This window comes from Solea solea, chromosome 4 (assembly GCF_958295425.1).
Source record: "Solea solea chromosome 4, fSolSol10.1, whole genome shotgun sequence".
Taxonomy (NCBI): domain Eukaryota; kingdom Metazoa; phylum Chordata; class Actinopteri; order Pleuronectiformes; family Soleidae; genus Solea; species Solea solea.
Window position 1 is genome coordinate 11,106,590 of NC_081137.1, and position 23,050 is coordinate 11,129,639.

At 39.3% G+C, this 23,050-nt stretch overlaps 1 protein-coding gene across 8 annotated transcripts in view; it reads left to right on the forward strand.

Moving 5' to 3' along the window:
• The window catches only part of LOC131458504 (unconventional myosin-XVIIIa-like), an 89,644-nt gene that overhangs the window by 14,026 nt on the left and 52,568 nt on the right, over positions 1-23,050 (forward strand). For 4 of the 8 annotated variants that reach the window (XM_058627647.1, XM_058627653.1, XM_058627645.1 and 1 more), the window contains exons 3-13: positions 10,894-10,981; positions 12,031-12,137; positions 12,226-12,402; positions 12,541-12,751; positions 12,855-12,997; positions 13,644-13,744; positions 13,875-13,938; positions 14,522-14,666; positions 19,307-19,480; positions 20,247-20,337; positions 22,289-22,481. In XM_058627647.1, coding sequence (XP_058483630.1) covers positions 10,894-10,981; positions 12,031-12,137; positions 12,226-12,402; positions 12,541-12,751; positions 12,855-12,997; positions 13,644-13,744; positions 13,875-13,938; positions 14,522-14,666; positions 19,307-19,480; positions 20,247-20,337; positions 22,289-22,481 — 1,494 coding nt within the window. Of the gene's footprint in view, positions 1-966; positions 1,079-2,481; positions 2,506-3,427; positions 4,184-7,186; positions 7,277-7,882; positions 7,955-8,964; positions 8,992-9,859; positions 9,920-10,893; positions 10,982-12,030; positions 12,138-12,225; positions 12,403-12,540; positions 12,752-12,854; positions 12,998-13,643; positions 13,745-13,874; positions 13,939-14,521; positions 14,667-19,306; positions 19,481-20,246; positions 20,338-22,288; positions 22,482-23,050 lie in introns of those variants that run through there. The other 4 variants (XM_058627649.1, XM_058627648.1, XM_058627650.1 and 1 more) reach the window with 4 other exon arrangements.

Consider the following 23,050-nt stretch of genomic DNA (forward strand, 5'->3'; position numbering starts at 1 on the left):
CACAGTGTGAGTCTTTTTACAACATGCTGATTTAGTTACTTGGTGGGTCTTGGAGCTGTATTATTATATTTTTTTTAAACAATGTAATGAAGGTTCATGGGGAAAATGTGTCAGTGTAAAAGTGTGCAATTTAGAAAGTGTAGTGCAGTGACAGTGGAATATTAGTGCTGTCAAAATCAGTGCTGTCATCGTTTTGTTTACTTCCTGTAAAGGGGGTATTCAACAATAACACCTGTTTTTAGGTATGTTTCCTTTGTGTTAATTCTACATTAATTCTGTAATTTCACTTGTAACATTAGTTATAACAAGCTTTAGTATGAACATAAAAAGATCAAACATTGTTATTAGGTTTTTTTTAATTGATTGGCAGCCTCAATAAAAATTCAAAATAAATTCCGTGTACAGTAATGAAGTAGTATTACTTTGTCACATAATGTCACTGCCCACCATAATATGCGCACACACACACACACATTCTTGTATACCAAGAATGTTATACACAATCTTGTATAAAATTCCTAGTCTGTGTTCCCTATAGCCCCTTATCCTAACTCTAAACTTAGCCATAACCAATTAATACTTAACCCTAAACATAACCTAACCACTTATTCAAGTTGAAATATGTTCTGCAATCTGCACTTGATGCCTCAACCTCCCTCAAAGTGTCACCTGAGGGTTTGGCTTTTTTGTAATTGTGGATTTTGCTGAAATAATACTGTGGGAGCACAACAGTTCGCAGCGGATGAGAGAGTCGACCTCTCTGATTTTCTGTCCCCATGAGGAGAGAGGGAGTGAAACGTGTCTGTGGATATTAATGTGACTGCAAATTCTATTTATAGCCCCTCTGTATTCCAGCAGCTGTCCCTCTTCTATCCCCCTGCCCTGGACCCTCTCACATTCCCTCCCGCCCCCCTCCACCTCTTCAGCCTCTCCACACGGTGCCAACTGTCACCCCGCCCTCGTTGTTGCTCACCCACTCCCTCAGGAGTAGTGAGCGTGTGCCCTTCGCAGACCCGGGTCCTGCTGTGGTCCCAGTGACAGAGCCAAGACTGGAAGGTTAACCGGGCTCAGAGAGAAGGTAACCCGCTTGGACCTTTGGTGGAGCTTGTGTGTGGTGAGCAGCGTGATCTGCTCGTGGTGAACATGCTCTGGTTAGCTCTTCCATTACGGCTGTGATGGCCTCTCAGAATGGCCTCCTGCTGGAACTATTTATAGGAGGGAGCTTCTGACTGATGAAAGCAGGGTTAGAGATGGTGAAACACTTTTGCTGCGCAGCCGATTTAGCATTAATGGAAAGACATCATGACAGGTTTTACACATTTTAGCAGGTTGCATGTTTGCATGATCAATGGAATGGAGTGGTGTGCTTCTGTGTTGTTTGCTCTTGTCATCACTTGTGTCGTCCCCACAAATGAAACAATATCTTTGTGTTGTTTGTGGGTCTTAAGAACTGAGTGAAAGCCATGTGATGATCACTTTTTCAAAGTCTTTGTATGAGGACCCACTTTAAATAAGGTGACACACTGTTTTTGACCTACAGCCTTCTGGTTTACCAGTGAAGCAAATCAAGAAGTAAACATATTTTAATCAGCCACCAAGGTGTGACGACAACATCTGTAAACTTTTTTAATGGAGTTAATGGTGGTCAGTTGTTAGTTTTGGGACCGCCATGAAATTATGTAGGCACATATTTACTGACATATAACTGACAAATATGTACATACTATGATTTTTCTGACAATTTTAACCCTAAGTAAATATTTTTGAATCCGTAAATCAGCCATTTCCCAGAAACATAATCATGCCTGACATTCAAACTGTGAATGTATAAAAGGCAAGTGACAAAATTGTGAATCTTAAGCGACCCAAAATAAATTCTCCAGTATCTCATCTGTGGGTCCTGACCCGGTCTCTTGGAATGACTGTTATACATAACACTACTGACAGTGATCTGCAGTCTTGTTTGTGATGTTTAAGTCTTGTCAGATCTTCATGTTCTTGTTTTCCATGTGTCTCTAATTCATTTTCTTCGATGTTGTGAATGTGCTCTTTTCTCAGTACTGCATGGTCCAACTGCCCTGTCAGTGTATGACCTGTTGAAACAACATCACATTATTCCACCACTCACACATAAATTCCCACTCTTCACTGTTCCTCACAGAACCTCCTCCTCTCCCTGGCTGTTTCAAGTATTTTTTCTTATAATTCCATATATTTCTATTCTCCATGCCATCCAGCTTGTTCCATGACTTTTGGCTGTTCACCATGGCATACAAATCACGCTATTCTTTCTGGGAGCAAAAGGGAAGTCTCATTTTTTTTGGATTTTTTCCCCCAGCCCTTCAGTTCATATCTGCATCATGTTGCTTGTCAATTTTCTGATATTGTTCTATATATTGATACAAGAAAGCTTCGTCCTGAATATGTGGTTTTATTTATTGTGTGTGTCTACATGTATGTGTGTTGCTTTATGTCATATAGGTTAAAGTTGAGAACAAGCCAGAAGTAAGTCTTCAGTCAGCTGCATGTCTTTAAACAGTATGATGCAAAAACAAAAACACCTACTAATCATGGTCACAACGTTCTGCCAGATAAAGGCAATTTTCTAACCAGGATCCTTAAAAGTTAAACTTAAAGTTAAAATACATTTTGCACTTGGTAGTCTTAATCAACATTTAACAGGGAGAGTACAGTTCTTTGACTTGTGGTTGTGTGATGATTATGTAAACTAATATAGTTTATATACGGCACACAGGAGTTGTTGATTCACTGCTGCCCTCGTCAACAATTCTTCGGATTTATGCAAGTGACACAAACTTGCCACATGAGGCAGCAGTAGACGAGCAGCTCCTTTGTCCCAGCGAGCTAAAATCACAGATATTATCTATGGACTTTGATGCAGGAGAATTTCTAGTCATAAAAGGCTGTCTAACAGGAATAAGCATATCCCTAAGATACTGCAAGCATATATCTTCTTAGGTGAAGCAAGCGCCCATGTCTCAGGATGGTCAGCTCAAAACCAGAAGAATCATTTGAAATCCTTCTTTTTGTAACAAACAAATATGAAGTTGACGTCATGTAAGCATTATCTATATCTTGCGGTCTAAAAAAGGTTGGATTTGTGCATTTTCAGTGTTTGCTTAACGTCTTCCTCTTTTGCCACAAGCTGCATGCGTCTCACTGTGCAGATTTAGTTCAGTTTCAAAACTGTTGACTTGACTGCATGGGCGACACTGACTTCAGCACTTGCGTTGACTAACTTTAGTGAGGGTTTTAAGATATCCAAATGTATAAACATAAGCTAATATATACATATTTAAATGCTCTTCGATAAAGAAAACTTGCCGTTAATGTGTTTTGACATTTTATCAACATTGGCTGTGGGAATAATCCAAACTGGTGTCTGCCTTGCTCTGTTTGTATCCAGTCTGATGCAGATAGCGCTAAACCTGAGCTAGAAACAGGAAGTGGTGCACGGTCAACTGCAGTGCCCGCTGAAGTGCCCTGTAGGAACGTAACGATGCCCGGTCCAGGCGAGGAGCAGAGTTCTGGCAGTAAGAAGGTGGTGAGGGTTGTCCGAAGGGTTGTTAGACGAGTGGTTCCTGCTGGGACTGAAGAGCACAACCAGAACCAGCCTGCTGTTCCTGAGTCAGCTAGGGTGACGGTCAAAACTGCTAAGGCTCCTGGGGTGGACAAGGATGATATCTCTATGGGTTTGACCAGCCTGATGGGCAGAAGTCGAACCAAGGAGCACCGACCACGCACCCGCACCCAGGACCGCAAAGAGGAAGATGGGAAGCCGGATGAGGAGAAAGAAGATGAAGAGGAGGAAAAGCAAACAGTGCAAAAAGCAGAGGAGGTCACATCCAAATCCACATCTACTCCTTCATCACCAAAGCCACCACCACCAAAGGTTAATCTCCTCACTCCTCCTGCTGGGTTTATCCCTCAACCCAAGCCTGACCCCTTGGCACCACCGGCTGGTTTCATCCCTGCCCCCAGACAGAATCTCTTGTCTCCTCCACCTGGTTTTATTCCTGCCAGGAAAACCAGTCCAGGTCCGCCAAAACAGAATACCCTCCCAAGACCCCCAGGATTCATCCCCATCCCAAAGACGGACCCACTGGCTCCTCCAGCAGGGTTCATCCCTAAACCTCGCACATTCGGTGTAAAGAAACCAGAGGTATAGTGTGACAGAAGTGCATGTTTGCAAATAAACCCCAGGTTTGAGCATGATGTGTGATAATAACCAGACATTACTCTTCATATCCATGAAACCTCCTCATGATCTTTTCCCCCGGGAGACTTTCAAATAGAACATGGTTTTACATCCCAGACCCAGTTCACACATAGGTGGGTATTTTTGAAAATGTTGTTTTTTCGCTAGCCTTTCATACGTAAGCTAACTGTGGGTCAGATCTCTGGAAAAAATTGTTGGAAACTCCTGCCAGGGTGAAGATTTTCACGAGCTCCATTCACATTATGTGTAGACAGAGAGTTTTTGGCTTGTCATTGCATTTGTTTACATGAGGCGAGTTGTTTAATGGCATCAGGCACAGCCAAATTTTTGCTAGTGTTAGCACTAGACTTTTAGCATACACAATTGTTTTGCTTATTTTATGGTTTTGTCTGCCGCAACAGGAAGTGACATGTAGTATATGTGCCTTCTGCTTGGCCAACAAAGCTTTAAAGTTAAGGGTATATCGCCATCTATTAACTTGGCATACTTATGACAGCACTTAACGGTGGCCTTTTGTGTTTTCGTGAGGACAAAGACATTTTTGAGACCGCAGGGTGTGTGTGGACAGAACTGGTGGAGGAAAACCTTGGCTTTCAAAAATACCCACCAGTGTGGAGGAGGCCTGAAAATGGGACTTTTATTTTAAAACACATCAGAATTAACAATACATCTTTGTTATTAAAACAATAAATAGAACTCTAAAAACGTTTTCTCCTAAGTAAGTAAAAAAAAAAAGAAAAAAGATTGCCTGCAGCAGCTGATGATCAGACTCCATCAGTGGTTATAAGAATGTGCTCATGGCCCACACTCTGTTAGTCCGCTCTGTTGGAGATGTCTCCGAGCACTGAGCTGGGACTCATTACTGTCACTTTCTGCAGACACACAGCTTTGAAGTCGTGCTCTGTCTGTGTCTGCTGTGTGGACCACAGAGGCACCAGCTTTCAGGATCCTTTGGGAGACGTTTTGTCAAAAGGAATCAGGACAAGAATTTGTAGACACAACATATCACTTTTATCATTTAAACATCCTTTTCTTAGAAGTGGTTCATCAGAGAACCAGCGTCCCTATTGCTTGTCACTTTGGTTGAATCAAAAGAAGTAAATGATTCAATTTAGCTTCAGTTAAAAATGTAATGGTACTCGACTCAAGTCATTATTTTATAATAGTAGAATAGTACCTGGTACCTGGGGCTTTTTTCAGAATCAGAATCGCTTTGTCACATTTTTAAGTCAGAGAGTCAGAGAGTCAAGAGTCATGAGCGCGATGTCCGACACAAGAATCAAACCGAACAATGCCGAACTGTAGATCAGTTAAAATGATTTAAAAATCCTGAAAACATGCGTTAAACATGTCTAAAATCCCAATATTTACCAGAGGAGTCTGGTGTAGAGTTGAGCCTTGTCATGCTGGAACTGTATAGTGCAAAAGCGGCCATCGTTGTATGAGGTAAATGGAGATAAAGTGGCAAACACACTTAAGATATTGTAGACATAAGTAGATCTGTTGAGCCATTTGTCCAGTGGCTTAAATCTGTTTGTCCCTGTGTCTCTGCTGACAACCGTGTTTTCACTGAGACTAAGCCTCTTGGGCCAAGTCAGCGCCGACTATGTGTCAGTATCTCATCCAACTACACTTTGGAGACACCTGTACTAGCCCTTTAATTTTCCCTTTTCAATTTTTTCATTCGACAAGGTTATATTTCCCTTGGTTACATTTCCTTGGTGTTCTGAACACCATGGACATCATGGGATGTCCATGAAATCTAGTGAACAGCTGGATGTTTGGATATCAGACATATTCTGTAAAGCTCCAGGTGATTCTGCTCAGGGACAAAGGGTTTAACTCTGTGCTCCGGGGAGAGAGTCAGGTTTTTAGGTGTTAAGAGCAGGATTAAGATTTCAGCTGAACTTGGAAATGTATTGTGTGAGCTGACTAAGGATTTCTTGAGGTTTGTGCTCTCAAGCTTTTTTCCCCTTACCCTTTTTTCTACTTTTCAGCTCTTATAGGAGCTATACTTTCTGTTGTGGAGTTCACAGACATCACCAGTGACATTTAAAAATATGACCTGTGTGTTGTGTTGGCTTCTAACTTGAGCCATTTCCAAATGCAGTGTTAGGGTTAGCACAAATTAACTTCTGAAAAACTTCAAATCACTGTTTTCCACCTTACAGCCATCACTCCACCATTCCTGATCAGCACAGAATTAAATGTCCCATGAAATGTGGTTCCCACCAATTGTGAGAGATACAGTATGTTCCAGCGTGGGTGTTAGGGACCAGGGCACAGCAAATCATATGAAACCTGTTACAATAGATCCAGCCTAGAGTTGGCAGATTAATTTCAAATGCTATGGCTATTTTAAACTTGTTAACAACTTTTATTTATTTATTTCACACTTTGGGAATCATTGTCCTCAGGCAACCTCATTATATATTATGTCACATTTATATGTGTATGTGTATGTACATATCAATGAGTATTCAAATAGCTATGTTAACCTTCATTATCATCTAAAATGAAACTCAGAATCAGATGAATATACTTATTATTATTATTATTATTATTATTATTATAATATTAATAATATTAATATAAAATAGTAAATTAATTATGCAATCAAATCAAAATGATACCAAATTAGATTTAATACAAGTATGCTGTATTTTTCCACCACATTTACAGAGGATTTGCAAAATCCTTGAACCACTGCTTTTTTTTTGTAAGCTGCAATGCTTAATGACCCAATTTTTCTGTAATGGCAATTTTCCTTTACTCATTTCTTCATTGAATTAACAGGAAAATTAAATCAGTGGGAGGCAACATCCCATGTAATGTGCATAAATGTCATGCTCATCTTCATCCTCCCATTGCAATCTCATCTCTCTGTGTGTGTTTGTGCATGTCTGTCTCTGTGTTTGTGAATATATATGTAAACACTGTGTAAAGGTAAATGAGACATCATGCCCCCCTGTGGCTCCCAATGGTAAACGGTCCCCCGTTGCTCTGCCCCAGGCTCAGACTACACCAAATGAGCAGGTACTCGCATGGTTCTCATCGTTTAAAAGCACTAGATGGTTTTTCACTTATGCTTTTGTGTGTTCAGTTATTTTTCATTTAGTTTGAAGTGCACAGTTGGTGGGTCACGGATTTTGCTTTCCAGCTTAGGCAAACCAAAGAGCTCTTTTTTACATTTATTTTTAAATATTGTTAAGTTGCTGAAGAGTGCAACCCAACTATTTCCCTTTGTAAAAACATAGCCCTAAAATAAAAAAAAAAACAGACTAGGGGAACAGACTATTTCATGACCACGAAAAAGAAGTAAAACTGCAGGTTTATCGTTCACATCAACAGCTTGGACCCCCGTGCAAGCACATGGCGCTTGAAACTGTGACACTAAAGTAAAGTTGGAAAAATATTCACAGATTCAAACTTCCAGGATCAATAACATTTAAAGGAAATATTGTTGAAACACATGCGAATGGACAGTTAAGTACACTCAGTCTAAGACTATTTTAATTTAAAACATACTCCTACTACAATTTCTCTGACAGATCGTCAACACAATCTAATATCATCATAACACTCACCTCAGTTATATCATATATATTTGCACTCACCAGTCTTGCTGTGCTGTAACTGTAGGTGCCAGTGCTGATTCCCACTGAGGAAGATTTTAAGCGTGTCACAAGGATCTTCACCACCAATGACAATGACGTAACATCTTTTGCCCTCTGTTTGTTTTGGTTTGCGCCTGTTGTGCTTAAGAAACCCTGAATCACATGCTTGAATCTTCAGAATGGAGATAAAGGGTCTTAATATTATTACCCAAGTCCTTGTTGGGCTGCTGGCCAGTCACAGCTGGGGTTTGTCACCTGCGTTTTTGGCTCATTGGTGTAAAATCTTAGTTCAGGAGACAGTAAAGGCAAAAAAGGACTTGAGTAAAAACAGAACTTGTGTTGCGGGAATGGTTTTGTTAATAGTATAAAGGAATGGCGATCTTTTTTTTTGTCATCATTAATCCCATTTACATACAATAATTATATTTACAGTGTGGATGAATTAAACTGTTTGCCGGTTATGTCTTCTTGGTGCAGCAGACTCGTATTTACGTTGCTTTAGTGACAGCTTTATTCCAAGTGTCTTTCTGTCTTATTGTCTTCCTCTCAGTCATTCTGCAGAAGAAATGGCTCAACATCACTTTTTCATTTTGGGAAACAGATATCGATATCACCTCTGATACAGTAATAATTTCACACTTTTTAAACTCGGGAGCACATTTGTTCTTATCCTTTTACCCTCTTACAGATATTCTTCTATAAAAAAGAAATAAACAGTGCACAACGTGACTCAGCTAAAATGCTGTTTAAATTTTTATTTACAGTTCTACAGTCTGTGCATAGTGAAGCCTGATATGTTAAAGGATGTTTGGATTGTATCGTGTTTTCCATTTTTCTCTTTTTCGATATCTGATATTGGCACGTCCCTGCTTTATATTATTATAGAACTGCTTTGTTTCATCAGGTCAATGGGAGAGCCTTCTTCAATATACTTCTGTGATTATTTTGCCTGTTTTTGTTGGATTTTATGGCTGACTGTGTCTGGTTTATATGGTCTTTGATGAGAGAAGTGCAATGCTCAAACTGATGACTGATGTGTTTTTGTTTTGCCTCTCTGTGGGTCTCTGCATCCTGACTTTGCTGTTGTCCTCTTTGCTGTCGTGCTAGCGTGCCAAAGGCCACAAATCCTCTCAGGTACAGCCTGCTCTACTGTGGCTTCACCACACTGGACTCTAAGCTTGTTTTCCTCTACTGACCCTCTCTGCCCTACTACCTTAGCCTGGAAGTAGGCCTGCATGATAATGTTATGGAATATTGAGGTGATGATATGATTTGCGATAACTAGACAAATACTTTAGTATAAAGTTTTAATGTTTTTCTGTTTTTTTTTCGGTTTGCTGCAAACATTGACCCAACACAGATTGTATATAAAAAGTAGTCTTTCACCACGATCAACATACTTGGTGATGTGTGATGTAATCATAAATTATCTTCTCATAGTTTTGTCATATGCTACAGTTTCTCATCTACCTTATACTTAAAAAAAAAAAATCCTATCAAACTTGTGTGAGACTTTATTTATTTATTTTAATATTACATTTCATAATATCTTTGCATTAATGCAGCACCATATCATCTCTATGGCGGCAGTAATTAGCATTGACTACGACTGTGTCACACTTGGCTGCACAGTGTCTGGCATCAGTGCTACAGATCTTGTTAACTGTGACTGCTAATTTGGTGGAACATGATTTATTTATTTATTCATTTTCTGCCCAGAGACCATCACACTGAATTTTAAAGGCAGCTTGAAAACCTTGCTCATTAATGCATCAGTGCTACAGTTATTTTCTGGTGAATTAGCTGAACAGCTCGCTCTGCTACCGTTGCTTGACTTAATATTGCATTTTTAACTGCTCCGTGTCTTGCTACAGAGTTGTTTGGTGTTTTTTTTAACGTGATGATTAAGAATAACTTTTTCACCGTGCCACAATTTGTGCTTGGATTCACACATTTGAATCCAATCTAAGTTTCAGCTGACCTCTGCTTCCTCCTTCTCCAGCCCAAACTTGTTGAAGACCCTGTGGCCGTCCTTCAGGCAGCACACTCAGCTGCAACTAAGGTCTGGCCATGGAGACACTTGACAGTAGTCATACTCCTGTTTCAACCTGATGCATGATTTGTATGTTCTGTATCCATGTGTGATGATCTAGTGAAGTTTCTTGTGAGGATGGTCCAGTGCTGTGGCAATATCACCACAAAGAAACCACTAGGATTTGTCTTCACTTCAGCTTTTACCTGTTGAAGCACATGTGATAAGTTTATCTGAACTGTCTGCTGTCTGCACATCTCAGTGGGAGAGAATCAAATGCAGTTGTGTTGCAGTTTTTTTTAATGCTGTGCAGCGTAAAAGGTTCAGTGTGTAAGGATTATACGTTTTTATAACTGGTTAAAAACTGGTTTAATCCTAAATTCAAATCAAATTTAGACCAAGGTGGAATGTGTTAAGTCGGCAGAGATGCAAATTCCTGCAACACCTCCAGCCCAACACTAAGACATGCATTCACATGAAAAACATGAAAAACAAAACACCACGGGACAAACCAACCACAATGGGATGGGCGATGGGAATGGTGTTAATAGCCATTTTTTGTGTGGTATCACTCGAGATTAGTGAATACATCTAATGGTTCGCTTCTGCTTCAAAACACACTCTCTGGCTGGTTTGACTGTTCAAGCTGCTATAGAAACAAGATAAGGGTTTTTGTAAGTCAATAAAACACCCTGTTCTAAGGTGAAAAAAAAGCGATTATATATTCATACAAACAACATCTGGTAATAAACCCTCCTAAATGTCACACCCTGGACCTTTAACTACATATATATATATATATATATATATATACATATATGCACCACTCAACCCTAACCCTTATGTCTGTGATGTACTTAATAAAAGAGGTGTGGGGAAACATGAACCAACATATTCAAAATCATATGCATACACATTAATTTATTTATTTTGTATTACATATTTGTAGTTGTACATTGTGCAAACAGCTTTGTCTTATACTGATGGTTCACCTCTTGTAACAGGGAAAGACTGAGGAGCAGATCACAGCAGAGAGAGCCTGGTATAACACAGAGAAAGTATGGCTTGTCCACAAGGATGGATTTTCACTGGGTGAGTTTCTTTAATTGTCTATTTTTAAGTGTTTTAAAATGAATCCTCAGCTCGGTTCAGTGCCAGTGTGGATAATATTTGATTTCACCGTTACGGAAATAGATGTTTTAAACATAGAAAATGATTTTGAAATGTTCATTTTTAAAGGGATAGTTTTGTTTTTTAGTTGAATGCGGTACTGACATATTGCCTTTCATGCCCCTTGCACTCGCTCTCAGTGACTGACTGGAAATACGGCTTCCAAAAGGAAACTCCACTCATTTAAAAAAGACTCCCCTAAGGAAATATTTGCTCCTGTTAATTCTGCAATCGTTTAAGAATATGATTGCCTCTTTATTTCACTGTTAGACCGTTTTTTTTCTGACCGGTAACTGAAGTGTGGAAACTGCTTAGTCTCCCACACCAAAGTACATAGAGAAAATCATGGATTTCACACCACAGCACACAGGAGTTGCTGAGCCACTGCTGCCTCCATTAGTAAGTTCAAATGTGTTATTTTATGACCTCAGTGTTTGAAATCCTTCAATTAGGTTTACCTCACTGATTTACCAAATGAGGCAGCAATGCTGTAGAGCAGCAGTTTCTGTGTCCCCTTCAAGCTAAAAACACACATTTTTCCAATGGAATTTGGCGTTGGAGTCAGTCGTTTACAAAGTACAGTTCCCAACCAGAAAATGCTTTCTTAAAGGTTGGTACTCATACTCTTAAAATAAAATACCATAGACTGAAGCAGGCATACATTATTTCAGACGAGCCTTCTGATAAGTGGTTAAAATCTGATTTGAATTGTCTCCCCACTGGCCGTCATGTTTTCAGTGAGAGTGCCTTTATGTTTCAGTCTGGCTACTCACATCAGCAGTGTGCCAGGGACGTGCAAGGCTCTCCCAGCACTGAATTTGTGTCATTAATTCACAATTAAAAAACCTGAACTCTCACTAAAGCGTTAACATTATATGCAACTGCCTCACATTATCAGACATGAGAAGATTTGCACGAAGGGTGAAATCCTACGTCACAATAAATTAACTTCACTCTGTGTGGTGATGCAGCAACTCTCCTGAGGACGGAGGCGGGCAGCCTGCCAGAGGGGAAGGTGAAAATCCGCCTGGAGAGTGATGGATCTTTATTGGACGTGGATGAAGATGATGTAGAGAAGGTATTTAATCATCGAATCAACTCTGATCCTCATCAATTACGGGTGGCACTGGGCGAGTGTGTGAGCAACCTCTGACTTTGAACTGCAGGCAAACCCTCCAGTGTCTGACCGAGTGGAGGACCTGGCCTCTCTGCAGTATCTGAATGAGTCGAGCGTGATGCACTCCCTGCGGCAGCGATACGGTGGCAACCTGGTGCACACACACGCTGGACCCAGCATGGTGGTTATTAACCCCATTAGTGCCCCCTCGATGTACTCGGAGAAGGTAGGCTGCAGCTTGTGGTGTATAATCACACATCTGTTTCACATGAACAGATTGTGAGATTGTAATCACCATGCAATAAAAGTCAAGGTGCTATTTGATATACGCAACTGCTTCTCTGCCTCTTTGGCTACGATCCAGGTAATGCAGATGTTCAAAGGCTGTAGAAGGGAGGATACTGCCCCTCACATTTACAGCATGGCCCAGGCCGCCTATAGAAATCTCCTGACAACTCGCCGAGATCAGTCCATTGTCCTGCTGGGAAAGAGCGGCAGTGGCAAGACCACCAACTGTCAACACATCATCCAATATCTGCTCACTATTGCTGGCAGCACCAACAAAACCTTCTCCAGTGGGTTACAAAGGATCCAGACGCAGAATGAGCATAAGTTAAATGTATTGCACGCTGTTGTTACGTCCTACGAGTGACTCTGTTTCTCTTTGTCTGTCTGTAGCAGAGAAATGGCAGGCGGTCTACACAGTTTTGGAGGCTTTCGGAAACGCCTCCACCTGTATGAACGGGAATGCGAGCCGCTTCTCTCACATTGTTTCTTTGGACTTTGACCAGGCGGGTCAGATGACCTCAGCCTCCATCCAGGTATATGATAATCAAACACATGTTCATTTATAAAATGAATCCATTTTTTTTTTTAGTAATAGAGTAGTTGTATGAGGAACTGACATATTGTAAGTGCTGCTGGAGATGTGCACACTCAGCCTGTTTTCCCAGAACCAGCATAATACACTCAAAAGAATGCTGATTTAATAAAAATATACCTACATAACTCCCACAATATCTTAAGCATATGTTTTATTTCTCTTTGTGAGCTGTAAACTGAAGTGTACAGTTCCCTTCCCCATTGAGAAAATCTGCGATTTCACATGTCGCCTCCATCTGATCATTCAGATATCTTATTTAGTTATGTTAGTGTTTGAAATCCTTTTTTAGGATTTACCCAAGTGACACAAACTGGGGAACATATTCTACAGCTATTATAGACTTAAGCATGTATAGAATGTACTTGTTGCTAAGTGGCTGTAATAGGTTTTTCATCGTGCCCCTGCTGGCAGCCATGGTTTCTATGAGCATAAGTATGTAAGTATGTCTGTCAGTACCTCATACAAGCACTCTTCCTTAACTAAACTACCACTTTAGTTTACTGTTATGATCTTAGACAATTTGTACGTTCGTGTTTTTTTGAGAATCCTGCAAGTGTCCCATCCTTCCTTCCTTTGCCTCTCAGACTATGCTTCTGGAGAAGGTGAGGGTGACCAGAAGACCGGAAGGAGAGTCCACCTTTAACGTCTTTTACTACCTGATGGCAGGAGCGGACAGCTCTCTGAGGTCAGGTTTGAAATCACACAGTACACTACACCATTTCATTGAATGGCCATTGTCTTCCCGATGCTTTTAATAACCTGGACAGAAACAGAAGCAATGTTGATGTTGTCTTTGTTTTTTTTCATTTCATCAGAACGGAGCTGCATCTCAACCACTTTGCTGAAAACAATGCATTTGGAATCATGCCTCAGACAAAGGTACCTCTTTCAACAGCCACACGTAAAAACGTTATTACTTATTATACCATTTATAAAGCTGAATGTGCAACAATTGCAGCAATTTTATAAGAATGCTGGTAGTTGGTTTGTCTGGCAGCAAAAAAGATTCCCTTTATATCGAGTGTGCACTTGCTCCAACATTTATTAACATTTGTTTTTGTTTGTTTTTAGTGTTTTGAGTGTTCAGTCATTTCACTGTACATGATGCTTGCCACATATAATATTATATTACAGTGTCATTATAAGCTGGTCTTTTTCTGAGCCTCATTTTAAAGAACATGGAGTAACATCTGTCTTTTCTGTCTTCACATCTGCCTGAGGTCAAAAACATCAGACCAACATCAGTCTGCCTCAGCACAGTGTACCCCGCCTTGTAAAAGGCAAATGCTATAAAATGACATATCTACAGTAGAACTGAAAGTAGATCAGAGATTGTATTTTCAAAGTCGATTTTGCAAATCCTGGTTTTACTCATTATTTTAACACATGCTTTGAATGACTCTTATCTTTATTTCAGCGCTGAAATCATTTTTATTTTGAATATATGTGTCATATGTGTTAGACTGAGGAGAAGCAGCGGGCCTCTCAGCAGTTTTCCAAGCTTCAAGCAGCAATGAAGGTTCTGGGAATGAGTGGTGACGAGCAGAAGGCCTTCTGGCTCGTCCTCGGGGCCATTTGCCATCTAGGAGCAGCAGGAGCTACCAAGGGTGAGACATCATCTTTGATTTGTACAGCACTGAAAATGAGATGACATGTATTCTCCCCAGTGGAAATCATTTTAGTGACTCTGTATGTCATAAATATAAAGTGTGCGTTACGTCACAGTAGGTAACACTCTGTGTGTGTGTGATGCAAGGCAGCTGTAAGTCTGATCACTGAGTTATGCATTTGCACCTTAAAAGCATCAGGTTGTTGGACTGCTTCCCCCACACTCATGCAAACTTCAAAATAAAGATGATTGGTAAGAGGAAATAAGGTCAACTGTATCAGTATCCTGGTGGTTACGGAACCAAAGGCGTCTGCTTTTGAAAGACGAGAGGACAAGCAATTCAAAATATCTACTGGAATTATTGGGGACACAGACACCTTAACACAGATTGAACCTAATTGAGTAGGACTGACACTTATTTTCGGTTAAATCCTCATGTAATTATCTTGTTTCACAAGTTTTTGTAGGAGCATGGACTTGTTGATGATACCCATCTGCTGCGACTCAATTCACAAACATTTATTTTGTCTTTCCTATAACCTTTTTGCTTGTGACAACAAAAACGTAACATTAGCAAGAAAACAATTAGTTACCAAAACAATCTCACAAACAAGGAGGCGAAAAAAAGATGAACTAAATTGTTAGATACATAATATATGAATAATGTACACAGGGTTATTAAATGAGCACAACAAATATTTATCATCTCCTCTTATAAACATGTAAACAACCTCTTCCATAAGATGACGAGACTAGGGTTTTATAATTCAATGTTGTACTGATATGTTTTAAAAGTAAATCACCACTTCACTTTATGCATATTATGTTATCGGAAACATATACACATGATGAAAACTTTATAAATGAGACAAAATTAATTAAATTAATCCAGAGGTAACAGAATATCTGATAAATGTATACATACATCTTAAAGTTGCAGTGTGTAACTTCTATTGATTTTTTCATCTGGAAATGATTTGTCAAGCAATACTATCAGACCTGACTGAGGGAGCGTTTGTGTATGCAGCTGCAGTGCAGGGGTGGGTGGGGACTAGAATCATTTATCCTGTTGAACAACTGAACGACTGGGGTTTTGTCAGTAGTAGAATTCACTTCTGAAACTTTTTATTGGTGTTTCTTTGTGTTTTCAGTCATACTCTAACCTATTTACAGCCATATTTAGGTCTATTTTAAAGGATCTTCAAAGCTAGCACTACAATTTGAAGAATGTTATAAATGACCTGTTGTTTTAAGTCGGGTTTACTTTAACTGCAATCTGTTCTTATACTGAGTTTTTGCAGGGATCAGTTCATGTCCATCCTCATGCTAGGTTACTTTACATATGATATGATAACATATTAGCTGGCTTGCTGCTAAATTGTGGATATATAAATTCAGAGGCTGAAAAAGGCCTCCTGTGACCCATCTGTTGGTCCTGGCACAGTATCTGGCAGTACCTGAATTAAACTAAGGGCTGTTTTTGTAACATTACTTGAACCCCAGTCAAACTCACTGAGTCATTGTTCGAGAACACAGCTGCAGATCAACGACATCGAAATCATGAATCTCATTCTGACCCTAAGGTCCGAACATTTGTCTTGTCATAAGAATTTATTAGGGATCAACAATCCTCTTGTACGTGAGAAAAAAAAAAAAAAGGTTCCTGTCTTTGAAGCTGTTTAAATGATGAAATCTGAGGTAAGAGGGTTTGATTTTATTGTTTCAGCTCTGAAGTAGTAGATCTGCCTCTCATAGCATGTGACCTCCATTTTAAAATTAGATATCTGCCATTTACAATGCTGACGCTGCCCACAAGATTGTTTTATTATGGATGAGGTGAGTTTTAGTCATATTTTATTCCTAAATATGAAGGACACTTTGGGTTTTTAAGGACACAGTTGCCTTCCCATACAGAGATTTATAGCTTTTTATTTATTTCCATCATATGCCATTTCTTCCTGGTGATGCATAAGTGATTTTAAAGATTTAACAATGTTAAACTAAGGACACTTAAAAAATGTATATGAATTGTCCTGATCAATGGGAGCTGTAGAGTAAACAAAGCCTACTTGGTGAACACTTAGCACATATTTAAGGCTGTATAGTGGCAGTATTTGTGGATTTATATGTTTGATCACGTTCCACCCCCTGCGTCCATTGTAATTGTTAGTCACTTAGGCAGAATTGCTTGCCAAACCATTTTCAGTGATTCCTTCCAGCTAACTGCCAGTCAGTTTCATGGCAAATAATATTGCCCTGTGCAGCATCTGCTGTTCGGAATACAGCAACTAAACATCTTTACCGAAATGCAAATCACTGGGTGACATATGGACTTATGAAGGAGTGTTTTGGCCACCAAATGCAATGAAATTAAATTAAATAGAAATAAAATAAATACAGTAAGATAGTATAAGATAAGAAAAGATACTCCTTTATTAGTCCCACAATGGGAAAATGTCCCAACAGCAAAGACGATCAAGGTGACGGTAATATATAATAAACATGCATTTTCACATCTATGAATGTAGAATATAGCAATATATAGACCATAGACTATGAAGACATAGACGAGGATAAAATAAAATAAAATAAACAGGTTTCTGGTGGTAGTGCAGTTTCACAGATTAACACAAGAGGGCAGCAATGATCTCTGCTCCACTACCACTAATTTAAGGAACCGTCTGAAATGAACTTGCTTTTCTATCTTTCCTGCACTGTCGACACTATTGTCACACGGATAATTGTAGATAAAAAAAAGCCATAGCATGTACTCAGGCTGCTATTTAAGTGCAAATGTACAAATGTGGATTTATTCTATCTGCTTTAGACATACACTCAATGTTTTCCAAAAACACTCAGTTATATTGGCAACCGCAATTTCCTCTTTTTGACTTTTTTTTTTTAATTAGAATTTAAGCTTCATCAAAGCAAGTAGGTCTTTGCTCGTCTTAAAGTTTCTGTGGTTATCGTCATGAAAAGAATGCAGAGCCACTGATGAAGCAGATAGAGCCCACCACTCTCTGTGTGAAATCCCTCTGTTATAAGTCTCAGAAGATTCCACTTCACGGTGGATTAAAATTAAAGTTTGCACTCATATCTGCATGTTTCCAGCACTCAACCAGTAGATTAAAGAGAAACATGTATTTCCCCAACAGCTTTTTTATGTAAATAAATTAATGATGTGCCCCAATTATATGCTTTTATTCACAAGTTGCTAAAAGAGGCAATTGTTGGAACAATGAATTGAGCATTTTTAGAGTTTATATGAGGTACTGTCAGCGCTTGTGTGCGACCCCTGCTGGCCCCTGCTCCAGGAACAAGCTTGAGACGAGGAGGGTTGCATTAATGAACACATGGCTGTCAGTTGGAACACACAGATAGCCTTTGAAGTTTTAAACTGCTCACGTTCCTGCACCAACGTCCGTAGAAAAATGTGCATGTTTAGCTGACCGGGACACAGGAGCTGCTGGTACACTGCTGCTTTGTTTGGTACAAAATAACTCACTGATGGAGGCAGCAGTGGATCTATAACTCCTGCGTGCTGTGATTTAAAATTGCTGATTTGCAGGGAGTAAATGGTTTACGAATCAGCACAAACCTGTATTTTCAGGTCGTAAAAGGCTAATTGCACAGAAAAGTGGCAAACGATGTAGATTAGCCTTTTGTTAAGTGGTCAAGAGGAGAGGACTGGTCTGTGTCTCAGACTGGTTCTCAGCACTGGAGTCACACAGCAAAGACAGTGCTGATTATGTGTTAGTACCTCATATAGCCACACTTCCAAAAACCTGAACTATCCCTTAAAACAGGGGTGTCAAACTCAAATGACCTGGGGGCCAATGAGCATCTAGTCTGGTCAAAAGGGGGCCGGTCTATAGAAAAAAAGTGGAAAAACTATTTAGTAGTGGGTGGGCAATATACGATATTCATTATAATATTAGACAGATTTGCAAAGTAAAAGTGCTTGCGTTATAAAATGATGTATACTTCACAATAAAAACACATTTATGATGCACAACAATGGCAAAAAACATGGCAAATAATGACGAGGGAAACAAATTAAAACATCTTAAATATATGTAATTTAAGAGTGTAATACATTTAATAAAGAAATGATTACAACCAAATGTCTTATTGCTATTATAATAATAATATTGCTAGCTAATACATATAGTCTTACATTCTGTCTATATTCCATCACCTCAGTGGCAGATGTGCCTCAGTACAGTGGTAGGCGGGCCGCATGTAATCGATTGGAGGGCCACATGCCCCCTGCCTTAAAACAATAGTGTTTAAATTGTAGAAGTAGCTGCCTCTTTCTTATCAATAGTTATATTTTAGATTAGATTAGATTAGATTGTACTTTATTGATCTCACAACGGGGAAATTCACTTGTGCAGTAGCATACATGTTACAAAGGACAGAACAGAATGGCTGAATTTTCCAGCCACAAGCATCTTTGGCAAACAGCATCATGCTTTTAGTGCACATTCTCATCAGCTGTGTTAGTGTCAGCTTGACCAGAAATATAACCATAACCTGTCAAAAACATGACGTGTGTCACAAAGCTACCATGGTGGCAGAGTGCCCCAGGGGCAGTTGGCAGACGGGCTAATGGATGTTTTCATGCTTGCGTCTTAGCCGGCAGGAAACAGTTTGCCCGTCATGAGTGGGCCCAGAAGGCAGCCTACCTGCTGGGCTGCACCCTGGAAGAGCTCTCCTCCGCCATCTTCAAGCACCAGGCCAAGGGCAGCCTGCCCAGAGGAGGTGGTGCTGGTCGACAGGCTTCTGAGGAAAATGGCTCGGCAGACGCAGGTACTCCTCACACCACATTTACCGACATGCTCTTTCTTCTCCATTCCTCACAACTCCCCCACCCACTAACACACACACACACACACACACACACACGCACACAAACCTTTTCTTTCCCTGTCTTTGTCACTTTCTCTCTGTTTCCACACACATTCGCTTCTGCTCCTCATCACCCGAGGGAAATTGCACGCTCCGGAGAAAGTGAAGCTTATCTTAGTAATGAATACCGCAGCTTTTACAATGCCTATTGACAGATAAGTACACACACTACGTAGGGACAAGCAATTTTGGTCCTTCTCTTTATTCATTGTCCTTGAAATCATAATTGCCTCACATTGATTTCTTGCACATGTGCAGGTCCTTTGACTTCCATCTTGTCCGAGGCATACTTTGAAGGGCAGGAGGAGACAGTTCAAATTCTATCACAGCAGCAATGGACAGACTTGACCTCTGTTTCACCCTCCCTGTATCTGCGATCACATATGAATGTACAGTTATAGATGTAAAAATATCCCCCGAACACTCTAGACTCAACATTTTGTGGAATGAATTCGGAGAGCTTAACAGGTGGCCATTGCCGCCAGGCACAGACATAAGTATGTGCTGTTTGATCTGACCGTTTCGGAAACACCTGAGTCCCTAAATGACATTGCTTTATGGAGATAATTTCAGACCCAGTTTGAAGACTTCTTGGGTTATATGCAGATGGAGACTGTGGTAAGTTTGCTCTTTCTGATTTGCTCCGTATCTGTTTTTTTTATTTCAGGATCTAAGGCTACAGCCATGGACTGTTTAGACGCCATGGCATCAGGACTTTACTCTGAAGTCTTCACTGTCCTTATTTCTCTAATAAACCGGTTAGTATTTCTGTTCCAGTTGTTTAAACTGTATAAGCTGCACGTCATGGTTCCGGTTGCATCATTTATATAGTATAATACACGACAGTCAAACTCAATTACAGAAATGAAAAACTGTGTCCAAGTCGAGGACAAGATGAGGTCCCCATAACATAAATAACAAAATTCAGAAAAAGCAAGCTTTTAGATTAAATAAAGAAACAAGTCAGAGATCAAATTTAAAATGAAAGATGTGTCACGTAAAGATATATTAGTGAACGCAATGGATACTACATGGATAAAAAATTTACTGATTTACCCACGGACTAGCCTCAGACAACATAAATATCCATAGTGGTACTCACAAGTACTCACAATAGGACATAAATGTAGAAGAGCCTTAAATACTGTGTGATTTTTGAATGGGTTTCCATTGAAATCAGCAGTATAGAAATACAATGTCTCTCTGTCTCACCTGATTTCCTGTGATGTATTTCAGTAGAACAGCACATACAATTTGCTGCATAATATTTACTATACATAAAAATGTAAAAGATACAAATGAAGGACTGAGCCAGCCCTTTGGTTCCGGCTCTGTGTTTTCAAAGTCCAATTTAACAATTTCATTTCTTTCACAGGCAAGGTTTATGTGTGGTACTTATATGTGTGTCAATGGAGGAGCAAGAAAGACATATGACGCATGGGGTATAAAAGCATGTGTCGCAACCTTGCACCTCTTTTTACCCATATTTCCTTTTAATTGTCATTGATGATGACGTGGCAAATTGAATTTAACCAATGTAGGGTAGTAAAACTAGCTTTACCCTATTTTATTTGGGGATTAACAATGACAAGACAATGTTGTACACCCTGTACTTTTCCATACAACATACTACTACAATAACGACGCTCTGCCAATTATATAAGTGAACTGGGGCCACACTGGACGCATGAACATCTGCATCACTGAACGTCTTGCTATTCATTTCAGGACAGTTAACACTGCCCATGTGAGACATGCTTTTCAGGTGCATCTCCATGTGTTCTTGAGATTAGAGACATTTTGGCTCTAATCTCAGATGGAGAAAATGATATTTACTTCTACATCTGCTATAAATGTGCTACAAACACGTCTTTTTCCCCATTTCAAATTAAAAGCACTCTGATATATCAGTTTCTTTGATCCCTAGAAGGTTTCATAGTGAAATATTTGCAGGATCGCAAAAATGCAGCTTCATACTGGAGTAAAAAGGAAGTGATAATCATAGAACTTCACATGATGTGATCTCAGAAGATAAATGGTAGAGAGGTAAAGGTTTCATCTAGTTTTGTTTTATATACATATATTTTTGTTTTGTTTTTTCATCTCACATGAGATATTAACATTGTTTTGGATATTTTATATTTTATATTCCGTGTCACAATTTCCGTAAAATGTCAAATATATAATTTTCATTACATTTGATTTGAAAGTCAGATGTTTACAACACATATTAATATTTAAAAATACTGTCCATGGTTAGACATTATGATGTTCTGGACCTTTTGCTTAAGGACACTTTTTGTGCTTCTTGGGATTTGTATTGAGAAACTCTGATGTCTGAACACTGAATACATTTAAACAGATGTTAAAAAGCAAAACATTTTCAGATTTTATTTGACTTTTTTTCTTCTTGTGTTGTTTTAATTGTTTCTCTTAAGATTTGATTTGACTATTAGAAGTTCATGACTTTATCCTACAACATTATTACATGTATTTTTTATAGGGACATTTTGCTGTTTATTTTTCTTTTTTTGTTCAAAAAATTAAAAAAAATGCATTAGATAGTTAAGAAGGATAAGAGGATATTTGAATCAGGACTCAAGGGTTAGGTTTTAGCATTTGGATTATGTTTGTTATATGCAGTGAATGTCATTAATGGAAATTACTTCAAGTATCAACAGTTTGTGTGTTTGTCTTGTTGTGCTGCAGGGCCTTGAAGTCCAGCCAGAACTCCCTGTGTTCTCTTCTCATTGTGGACACACCAGGCTTTCAGAACCCCAGGCTGGGGAAGCGTGAGTGCGGTGCAACCTTTGAGGACCTCTGTCACAACTACACTCAAGAACGGCTACAAACGCTCTTCTACCAACGCACCTTTGTGCAGGAGCTGGAGAGATACAAAGAGGTAAACACGTGTGAACTGTTGTGCACCGTGCACATGTGTACACTCCATGCAGAAACTATCCAGACATCACTCCTGGGAGCACAATATTTTCACCACACCTTGAGAGAATGTCCATAATATCTGGTATTCATGTTCAGTTGCACTCAAGGACGAACTGAATAAATTCTGATGGTCAAGTTCAAGGCCACTGTGACTGTGCCTTGTAAACATTTTATCTCAGCAAATCCTTCAGGGAATCCTTTCCAATTTGGCATTCACTTGGACTCGAAGATTTGGATTTTTCAAAGTTATAGTTCAAGGTCACATTGACCTCATGTTTTTTAATGTGATATATAAACGCATATACCTGATGAAAATTACATCACATAGGATACTTTGATAAGAAGACTGTTTTTACTTAATTTTGTGTAGTTGTTCACAACTTACTAACAGCCAAGTTAATTAACATATTTTTTAAAGGCAATTTTGCAAAGTGATAAAAAAAGAAAGATTTGGGAAATTAAAGACAAAACCAAATTTTTAAATCCTTACTATATGTTAGTTTTTTTCAGAATTATTGTGGCCCACCT